This window comes from Melospiza melodia, chromosome Z (assembly GCF_035770615.1).
Source record: "Melospiza melodia melodia isolate bMelMel2 chromosome Z, bMelMel2.pri, whole genome shotgun sequence".
In the NCBI taxonomy this organism is placed as follows: Eukaryota; Metazoa; Chordata; class Aves; order Passeriformes; family Passerellidae; genus Melospiza; species Melospiza melodia.
In genome coordinates, this window is record NC_086226.1 from 27,507,431 (window position 1) to 27,518,352 (window position 10,922).

At 42.2% G+C, this 10,922-nt stretch overlaps 1 protein-coding gene across 1 annotated transcript; it reads left to right on the top strand.

Moving 5' to 3' along the window:
* Window positions 1–1,091: 1,091 nt before the first annotated feature.
* Window positions 1,092–5,760, top strand: SRP19 (signal recognition particle 19). The gene is made up of 5 exons (XM_063180204.1): window positions 1,092–1,171; window positions 2,272–2,347; window positions 3,305–3,376; window positions 4,357–4,468; window positions 5,428–5,760. Exons 1-5 carry the CDS (start codon window positions 1,128–1,130, stop codon window positions 5,559–5,561), a joined length of 438 nt encoding a protein of 145 aa, XP_063036274.1. The 5' UTR covers window positions 1,092–1,127; the 3' UTR covers window positions 5,562–5,760.
* The last annotated feature ends 5,162 nt before the right edge of the window (window positions 5,761–10,922 follow it).

A 10,922-nucleotide genomic window follows, 5' to 3' on the forward strand; every position in this document is an offset into this window, starting at 1 on the left:
GCAGGAGTTTTATATACATTGGTGAGATCCCCTGAGCCTTTTCTTCTCCAGGATGAGCTGCTCTGGTCCCTCTATGGCCTTGGTGACCATTCACTGGACTCTCTCCATGGTGTCCGTGTCTGTCTTGTCCTGGGGAGCCCAGTACTGGGCCCGGCACTCCCGGTGTGGCCTCCCCAGTGCCAAGGGCAGCATCACCTCCCCTGCCCTGCTGGCAGCGCTTCTCGTGGTGCAGCCCAGCCCAACCACTGGCCTGTCACAGCGGTGTCAACAGGCACATGTCGCTGGCTCATGTCCAGATCGGGATCCACAGGAACCCCAGGGCCTTTCCTGACAAACCGCTTCCCACGGGGCATTCCCTGCCCTTGCTGGTGCCTGGGGCTGTTCCCAGCTGCAGCACTTGGTTCTTCCCACTCTTGAGGCTCCTGTCAGGCCCTTTCTCCAGGGGCTCCTGGCCCTAACCTCCTGCCTTTCTCCAGCCTGTCCCTGTGGACAGCACCACCACCCTGTAGAGTATCAGACCCCCTCACGGCTCGGTGCCACCAGCAAGGGGGACAGTGCTGTGTCACCATCGCTGAGGGGGCGCCTGCCCCTCACCCTCAGCCTTAGTGAACGTGCGACACAGGACTGGACCCAGTACTGACCCCATAGTTTTCCCTTAAGCTTTAGCCTGTTTTTCTCGTGTAATTGTACAGTAAGCTGTGATAATAACAAATAAGTATCTCCCTGCATTTCTTAGATAAATCGTTTTTGGTTCAAACACCGCTAGAGCTCTGTAAGTGAAGGACACCACACGGCGGCGTGGCGCCCTCCGAACACACTCTCCGTCGCCCACCGCCACCCGCTGGGCTCATATTTCCCTGACGCCCGCAGCCCATTGTTCGCTGGTGTGTGTCACAGCGTTTCCGCACACCCCCACAGCTCCGGCCCTACCCGCCGCCATTCCCGCCGCCCCTCCCTCAGCCTGGCGGAAGTCGCTTGCCCGACCTCGGCGCTGACGTAGCGCCTTCTCACAGGCTGCGGCTTTTGACAGATGGCCCTATTGACCAATAGAATCTCGTATGGTACCTCTGGGGGCGGGCCCTCTCCGCCACCGTGGCGCGGGGCGGGGCAGGGGAGGTACTGCTGTCATGGCCGCCGCCGCCGGCGCCGCGTCCCCGGCGGACAAGGAGAGGTACCGTGAGCACGGCTTGTTTGGGGTCAGGTCCTTCTGGGTTCCTTTGTTTACGTGTCAGTCAGGGCTCGAGAAAGAGAAAACGCGCGCGGAGGAAGGGGTGGTGGTTTCAGTCCCCTTGGAGCGAGGAATGATGGTGCTTGGCATTAAATCCCCGTGGGACAAGGGGTGGTGGTGACACTTGTGGGTGGTTGGGAAGTCAGCGACGAGACTGGAGTTCCCAGGCAGAGCCCAGAGCTAGTCCGCCCATAAAGATGGCAGTAGCACAGAGTGGAGAACACCTCTAGACAAGAGAAGGAGAAAACGGTAGAAGTTGAGGTGATTTGGGGGTTTTTAGAGGCAGCCAGGAGCGTGATCCTTGTCAGTCTCTTGTCCTTCAGCTAATTGGAATCTGTCTGCACCATATGTTTTACTCATTTTAACTATTTTCTTATGCTTTCATAGATCCTTATTAATAAAATCAATGCGAGTCTTCTGCCACATCCCCTTAGTCTCAGCTATTTGGTTTTTTAATTGTCTAATTACTATAATTGAGGTTCTTTCATGCTAATCCCGTGTATGTGCTTGACAAGTGTAAATCTATTGAAAAATCTTTAAGCCAGTTTCTAGGAGCGCTGTGTTTCAGTAGCTTTTAGAAATGTACCCAAATCTGGGGTGATTTCTGTGTGTCTTAAAAAAAAAAAAACCAAAACAATCACAGAATTTAGCTAATAGCATAGTGAAACCTTTTCAGAAAATGTTAATTATTTTCAGGGAAATACGTGTGTACCATGCTTCAAGATCGTAAGAAATAGTTCAAAGGGTTCTATTTCAGCCTCATGGTTTTGGTTTGGAGTTTGTTTTTTTTTCCTCAGAGTGGGTAGTGTCATCCCTTGTACGCGTAGTGCCCAAAAGATAGTGTTGTGCAGTGTCCATGATGACTCAAAGTGGGATTTTGCAGCGTCTTATTAAGCAGTCTATGGAAAACAAATGGTTGTTCTGAGCTGCTGTGGGAACTTCTGTGTTGTAACCATGACATTTATTTTCTGTTTTACTAGGAAAATACTGCTTAAGCATTAAGGAGTTGATATAGCTTGCTTAAAAACTTGCTGTTTTTTTAGATTCATCTGCATTTATCCGGCTTATTTGAATAACAAGAAGACAATAGCAGAAGGAAGAAGGATACCTATAGACAAGGTAATTTCATGGGTGGCAGGGAAAATAGGACATTTTGTTTTGCAATGCAGCAGTGTGTAGAGTGTTGGAAAAGATCAGACATCTCTCTGATCTTTCCATTCCCCCATGGCATGGAAATAACAGTGTATCTGAAGGTAACCTAGTCCTAGCATGTGAATTTAGCAGGAGAGTCCTGAGCTGAAGTGTTTGCTCTCATGGGAGCAGCACCTTGAGCAAGCAGGTGAAGTAATGAGGAGCTGAATACACTCAGCTGCCAACACAGATAGTTTGCAGAATTTGAAAGCAATGCAGAAAAGAGTAGCTGGCTAATGATTGGGTGCTGGTGACTGACTATATGAGCCTGTACTCCGTGTGCTGTGCATGTGACACACAGGCATGGTAGTTATTGCTGCTTTGGATCTGTCCAGAAGTAGTTTTTTTGTCATGTTACTCATTTGTAATAATTTTAGCAAGCAGTTCTGGGAATATAAAGGGCTTTCTTTGCTGCTTAGGGTTTGGGGTTTTTTTAAAAATAAAATCTTTCTTGAGTATGCAAATTTCCTATCAAAGGTCTACCTATGGGAATAACCTCCTGCCTTGTGTATAGAAATTTTGTGGGTTTTTTTCTCCCTCAGTCCCTGCTGTAAGTTTGCTGCTTCACAGCAAATTCACAGCTTTTGGTATCTCTGTACATACAATAACTGTTAATTTCAATTACTTTTTCTAAGTGATTCTTTAACTTGCTTCCCTGTCCTAGTGAATTCTATCTCATCTGTTTCCTGGTGTCTTAGTTCTTTGGGGTTTTTTTATGTTTTCTAAAGCACGGCATCACTGACATATGACTTCTACACTAGATTTGTACCTTCTCTTTCCCCATCAGCTTTTCCTAATTACTGAATATAAGGTGAGAAACTGGTATTTTTTTTATTGGCAGGTCATAGTTGAAAACTAATTAATGTTAACACATTGTTTTAACAGGCTGTTGAAAATCCCACATCTACAGAAATCCAAGATGTATGTGCAGCAGTAGGATTCAATGTGTTACTAGAGGTAATTAAAAAAAAAGTCCCACATACAAAAAACCTCCAAATTAGTTATGCCTGTTTATTCTCTCATCTTGTCTTTTTTTTATATAAGTTGTGGTTCGGAAGTTTTGTTACTAGCTTGGCTTGCTTTATTTGATAGCTGACCATAATAGTGAAGTAAATGTTGCATTCCTTATGCAAGTCAGGAATATCTTATCTCAGATCTCTCAGACAATGTGACTTTTAAAGCTTATTAAAAATTACTTCTGTTTTACTATCCTTCTTAGAAGACTTTCCTGGATGTTTAAAAGTGTGTCAGGATAAAAGCTGTTCTTGCAAGCTGCAACTCTGCAAATTAAGCTTCTAAAAACAGGTGTTTTTAATGGAAGGTAATGACCTTTGCAGTTAATCTTGTATAGGAATAGGATTCTGATAATTGAAATCTTCATAGTCATTTGGAGTTATGTTTCAGCCAGACAGTGTTAGCTTTTTATTGCAGTACATGCTTGCTCTTTAAATAGTTTATTGGTTACTTTTTCCTTAGGGAATGAGTCTGGATTTCTAGAGAGGTAACTTCACACATCATTTCTTTAAGTAGTTATTAATTTAGAACTGTTGTTTTTTCTAAGAAGAAAACAGGTCCACTGCCAGAGGTACCCAAAAGCCTGCTACAAAATCAGTTTGTTTTTTAGAAGTGTCTGGACAGTGCACACCATCTGTACTGAGAAACCTGTGATGTTTCATCAAGAATGAAGGCTGTAATTAGCCAAAATCAGTGATTGTGACCTAACACTTGCTATCCCTAGGTGTTCAGAAGGGTTTTTATCAGTGGAGATAAAACAAAAACCTGTGCTCCTGTGGTTCAGACCACTGGGGACATAAAATGGTCCCTGTAACAGTTTACTCACAAAATTGCTCAGTACCTGGAGTTGCTTTCAGCAGTGCCTCTGAAACAGTTCTGTCTTCAAATGCACATTATAATACATTTCTCCTTTTGTGTGGCAGAAGAACAAGATGTATCCCAGAGAATGGAACAGAGATGTGCAGTACAGAGGTAGAGTACGAATCCAGCTCAAACAAGATGATGGCAACCCATGTTTACCTCAGTTTCCGACACGTGAGTACAGTGCCTGGATTTAGGTACCTCGCCTGTTAATAAACCAGAAAGACTTGGTTTGTTTTATATTAACAGCCTGCTTAATTAGTTTTAACTATTATAAATCCTACAGTTTACCATTAAATCTCATTGCTTGTATAAGTCAACAAAATTAAGTTGTGAGCATTGAGTAAAGTTTGTAAAATGCTGTTGCCTTTCATTCTGCTGCTTCTGCAGCAGTGTCATTGGAGGGGCTTGTGGGGAACATTGTGTGATTGCTCTGTGGAGCAAGGCCTCTGTTCAGTTTTGTCAACAATGCTTTGTTGACATTTAAAACAGTTTAGTTCTTAAATGGCTAAATTCCACTGTTTTTTTTTAGGATACATACATCATCTAGGCATAAGAATGGATGCTAAATTGATAAAACACAATACTGAGTTCAACTGAATTTTCCACTGGCTGTTTTCATAAATTAACAATGAAGCAGCTGCCCTTAACTAATTAGTACGAATTATTCATCTTGAATGTCAATTTAATCTTTTGCATTTTTTCTGGAGATGAATCCCTATGTAAAAGTGAAACAGTATATATCTTAAGGAAAGAGCAAGAAGAGTGCTGGGTGTACAGTGGTATAAGAGTGTTGACAGAGAGAGATGATTTAAAACCAGAGTCCTGCTGGAGGGCAGCAGTGCCTTTCTAGAAATGTGTGTTGCGTTTGCCTGATCATTCTGTCACCAGTGTTCTGGACCAGTAGGAGGTGGATGGAAAGAGTAGCAGAAAGCGTGTAGACACTTCGGAGATTGTCAGGTTATGTAGCTTTTCTGGACTAATATGACACTTATTAGTCCTGCATTTTTATTTTTTTCCCCCAAGAATTTTTCCCAAGCTGCTTGCTGTTCCAGGGGAAGGAAGCAGATCTGCCAGGCTTCATATCTGTTGTTAACGTAGCAGGCTTGCATTGATCTCTCCCTGTATTTTAGGTAAATCAGTGATGCTGTATGCTGCAGAAACCATTCCCAAACTGAAAACAAGAACTCAGAAGATGGGAGGTAGTGATCAAAGTCTTCAGCAAGGAGAGGGAGGCAAGAAAGGTAAAGGGAAGAAAAAGAAATAAATTCATTTCTGGAGTTGCTGTAGCATCGCATAGTTGTTCTTAGAGGACGTACAGATGAACACCATGCAGCAACTTTGAAGTGAAGATACAAGCAAGAAATCAAGAGGTGAAGCTGAGTAGAACTGCCTGCTTTTCTTGGAACTGGAATGCGTGTAACTGCCTTGCATCTGTGTAACAATAAATCTCTTTTTACACACAACCTTCATTTATGCAGTATGTTAGCACCCATGTTAAAAGTGGAAGAACATAAGCAAATAGGGTGGGTGGAAGATTTTTTTTTCCAAAAGAAATACGCACCTTTTTACATCTGGCTGCCTCAGTAAATCATTTATTTATGATAGTGAAGCAATTGTCTTAATTCTCTGCTATTCTGTATTAGGAAGAAATTCTTCACCATGAGGGTAGTGGAGGTAGACGTTGTGCAGATAAGTTGTGGGTGCCCCATTCCTGGAAGTGATCAGTCCCAGGCTGGAGGGGACTTTGAGCAATTGTGATGGTTTCACCCCAGCTGGCAACTAACCACCATCCAGCCCCTCCCTCACTCCCCACCCTCAATGGAATGCAGGGAAGGATAATCAGGAAAGAAGAGGTTTGTGGGTGTAGGTAAGAACAGTGTAATAATTTAAACTAAATAAAATTCTATAATGCAAGTGATATTGATTACAATAGAAATATAATTATTTTTAATGAGATAAAAATACAATTATAATGAGATAAAAATACTTTTTGTTTAGTGAGAGGAAAAAATCAAAACAAGCGATGCACGATACTGTTATTCACCACCTGCTGACTGATGCCCAGCCCATCCCACCCCCAGCAGCGATCAGCCCCTCCTGGCCAATCTCCCCCATTTATATACTTACTGAATATGCTAATCTGTGATATGGAATATCCCTTTGGCCAGCTTAGGTCCTTGCTTCTTGCCACACCTCCTCACTGGTAGAGCATGAGGCACAGAAAAGTCCTGGGTTTAAGATAAGCACTGCTCAGGAACAAGCAGAACACCAGTGTGTTAGCAGTATTATTCTCCCATTGAATCTAAAATACAGCACTCACAGCTGCTGGGAAGAAAATTCCCTGGATTACAGCTGAAGTCAGGACAGCAGCATCCCTTATTCCATAGAAGTTCTGTAATTCCATATCCCACTTCCCAAAACCTCATCAGTTTCCTCTCTTCGTACATATACACAGACACATAAAATTCCCTTAAATTATGGACCATCCCTATAAAAGCCCACTGAGCTCACTGAGTGCATGACCCTGGGCTCCATCTGTCAGAACCAGTTTTCAGGCAGGAGAGAAGGTGTGTGGTGTTTGAATGTTGCATGTGGAAAGAAGTTCTGAATCCATCACTGCTGTGCTCATGGTTTCATCAAAGTTCATTAATGTGTGATCAAAAGGGAGTTGGGGTCAGAGCAAATCCAGCACAGCACAGACAGGCTTCATGGGGTGGCCAGTGTGGTGATGGGCACAGTCTTACATAGTAATTAATATAATTAATTGGCTATTCTTTCCCAAAATCAAGTCCCTTTGACCACCAGGCTTTTCCATCCTTTCACAGGACCCACCACATGCATCCAGGTCCCTGAGCAAAAACAATCCCAGGGATGGGTTTTCCTTTGCCTGATGTAGGGATAACTCAGACTCTTTTCCCCAGCATGTTTTTAATGTTCACTGCAGGAACTTTATCCCTTTGTATAATAAGCAAAAGTTTACACTGGGCCACACCAGCTGCTGGGCAATCCCTCCGTGTTGACTGACTGAATGGCCTTTGCTAAATGTGCTTCCTAGGAGGTGAAGGTCCCACCACCCTCTGCTCTCAGTGTGGTCTTTTACCATCCATTGCATCATTTGATCTTTCCAGAGGCTGATGCGATGGCATGACAGGGAATGTGATATTCCCACACAGTGCCATGCTCTTTGACCCAAGTGTTTTATGAGGTTGCTTTGGAAATTAATCCCATTGTCTGACTCTCAATTATTTCTGGTGCACGGTGCCCCCATAAGACCTGCTTTTCAAGACCCAGGACAGAGGTGTGGTACAAATGGTGTTTCCAGCCATCCAATGGTTGATCCCCACACTGTGAGCTTTTGCCTTGGTAGATTTGGGGGACTGATACACTCAAGCTGCCTGGTCCTACCATATTGACATTTCAGCCATCGTCCTCCATACCAGTGAGGCTTTAGTCACGCTGCCTGTTTCACATCCAGAACCTCTGTGATGGTGCCCATGCTCAAGTCCACCCCTCAAACACAGCATCAGTTTAGCCAGGACAGGACGCGCTGCCCATGTCACCCCATGATTCATTCCAGAGTGATGTTGGATTCTGCAGGAAAGGAATGTCTATGTGCACACTCACATCCCTCCTGCTCTCTTCTCACTATTGGGGAGAATTCTTGCCTTTCAGTGTGAGCAGTTATGCAGATTCTCTAGAACAGAAATGTTTAGGAGAGGAACCCCTGTGTTCTAAGGCTATAATTGACCGTAGTTGTATACAAATGTCTTTAGGAGCAATTTTTCTGGTGATGTAAGAGTTTATATGAGCTATCTTTAGAGTGTCTGGCCTAAACTTTGAGAAGTTAGTTAAATGTTATCCTTGTGAGCTGATGAAATGCCATGGGGTATGAGATGTGGAAGGAGATGCTGTATGAAAAGGGGTTTTTGTAGCAGAAAATCACAGGACATAGTAAGAGGTTATTAAGGTATGTCCACTCTATCATAGAATTAGGGAAGTGCTACAGTTAGTTGCAATATGGGGGAAAATACCAGGAATGGAAGATACACTTGTCATATAAAAGACTATAATTGCCCACAGATTGTTAGGCTCAAATTATTCCTCGATTCTGCTGAGTGATGAGTAATTTTTCTGAAATTATAAATAAAGGGAGAGCTCTATGAAAAGTTAAAATCACATTATGCTTAATTTTTGTAAATCAGAGTTTTAGACTACAGACAGCTGAAAAATGTGGAGGTCGAGTCTTGGGGGATATGATTTACTGTGGTCTGAAATTAAATACCTCCAGAAGCGGTCTGACCCATCTGTGTGTGTGAGAAAGAATCTTAGTGGCATTGCTTATCAAACTTTCCTGATCTAAGAACCCAAAATACTGAAACTATTTTAAAGTCTAGCAATCTAGCAAGGAAAGACAAGAAAGACTTCTGAAAAGGGTAATATTGAGCTCAAATACCTGAAATGTGAATTAGTCAAACTAACAAAAAGAAAGCTCTGTGGATATTTTGGATAAAGCTGATTTTATTTTAAAGCCCTGCTAGGAAATCAGATGATTACTACCATTAGGAAGTTGAAGACTGAGTTCCCTAACTCCTATCTGCTTATCCTCCCATCTTTTAAATGGGACTGCTTTGCTTTTTGTGATTTCTGGATTTAGACTTAGTATATTATATAAGCAGTATTTGTTCCTAGACGAGGCAGCACAAAGTTAAACACACCTCCCCTTTTCCTGACAGAGTTAAGTTTATAAACTAGACTTTCATTTCTGTATTTTAATAAACTGGGTTCCTTGGAAGATTTAAAACAAACAGATGAAGACCATCTCAGTTCTTCCTCAGTTAACAGATTATGCCTCATTTCTGGGAACAGGCAAAATTTTATGGACTTGTGGGACTGGGAGTGGAGACAAGTCAGCTGTAAAAATGCAGAAATATTGCAATATTTTTATATGCAAAAATGCAGAAATATTTTAATCTGAATGCTGTGAATATTTTTTAATTATTATTTTATTTTTGAGGGGAAAATGGGTGACAATGAACGTCCTTTTATTCCACCTGCCTTGCTTTTATAATTTTCTGTGAGGTTTTATTTATGCGGTATCATCGCTAAAAAGACACTCTGGTCTAAGATTTCCTGTAGGTGGCAACAGTAACAAAGGAAGGGCATGCATCTATGAGTGGGAATTTACTCAGCATCCACGAGAGGAGGAATATGGATAATGAACTAGTGTCACAGTCCAGATCTAAAAGTACATGTCTGTTATTTCCCTATACCATTTTCTAGGTACCTGAGCAAAAATTAAACATTTGAAATGGACATATGAGCTCAAAATCCTTATAACAATTCTTACAACAATTTCGTGTCAGGAATGGATGGCAACGTTGACATTGAGCATCAGGGAGGTGGGATGATACAGGCAGTCAATAACAGAATGATTAAAAATGAGAATTCAGCACTGTTGTGAGATAGGTGCTTTATTCTTTCAGGTGTATAGCATGTAGCTGCTATAGCAGAAGCACACCATAATTACTCAATTCTGAATTGAGTAATTAAAGAGAGGGAGCTTTAAAAGGTTATTTTGAAATGTGTTTTAAGTTGGGAAGTGACAATAAAATGTGACCATATGTAATTGTCAGCCTTCAGCCATGAAGTAACTCAAAGAACAGCACTGCAAAAAACAGCTGGTCTTAAAAAACTCACCCGTGTGTACATCCTGTTCTTTGTGTGTGTTTAAGAGAAACTTGTTGCCAGAACTGCCTTTTGGGGCACATACACCTGTGGGATATTTGTATGTTTTCAACTTGGTAGTATGAGAGGTGGTGGCTCCCTAGATTCCTCCTCTGAAGCTACACATGCAGTGAAATGGAATGGAATGGGATGGTATGGCATGGAATAGAATGGGATATACTATTTCAGGAAGGGAAATGACATAAAATGATCATCCAAACCAACTGCCTGACCACTTCAGGGCTGACAAATAGCTAAAGCACACTATTAAGGATATTGTCCCAATGCCTCAACACTGACAGGTTTGGGGCATCAACCACTCTCTCTAGGAAGCCTGTTCCAAGGTCTGAGCAACCTCCTGGTAAAGAAATGCTTCCCAGTGTCAAGTCTGAACTTCCCCTGGCACAGCTCCGAACAATTCCCACATGTTCTGTCACTGGACATCAGTTATTTAGCTTCTTCCTGTTACAGACTGGCCTTTGTGGGGTTGTTTTCTCTCTTAGGATAAGGGATACCCTTTTCAAAGTGTCTTTTTCCTAAATAAAATATAATTTATTATTATGAAATAATTTGCTTTATTATATAATAATATTTAGTAATAATAAAGAATTAAGTACTCCTTGCCACAGTGGCTGTATAAGGCAGATGGAAAGAAACGGACAATCCAAACTACAACAGTAGTTTGGGATCTGGGAAAGAGCAGAGGACACTGCAGTAGGAACTGCATAGTCTGAACTGTAGCGCTATTTCCTGTGAAACAGCATGTGTGCCTCTTTTCATCTGTCAAGGTTTGGGTGTTCTTTGGGGTGTAGTTTTTGTCTGTTTGCTTCTCAAGCAGAAGAACTTAGACATGTCTAAGAAATCCTTGTGTATTCTTCTCCTACAAAGATCCAGTAATACA

What these genes read in the sequence shown, in the direction of transcription:
- SRP19 (XM_063180204.1), top strand. Translation starts at nt 1,128, where the DNA reads ATGGCCGCCGCCGCCGGCGCCGCGTCCCCGGCGGACAAGGAGAG. An exon ending in GAAGGATACCTATAGACAAG is followed by an intron (nt 2,348 to 3,304) that starts GTAATTTCATGG and finishes TTGTTTTAACAG; the next exon opens with GCTGTTGAAAATCCCACATC. An exon ending in TTTACCTCAGTTTCCGACAC is followed by an intron (nt 4,469 to 5,427) that starts GTGAGTACAGTG and finishes CCTGTATTTTAG; the next exon opens with GTAAATCAGTGATGCTGTAT.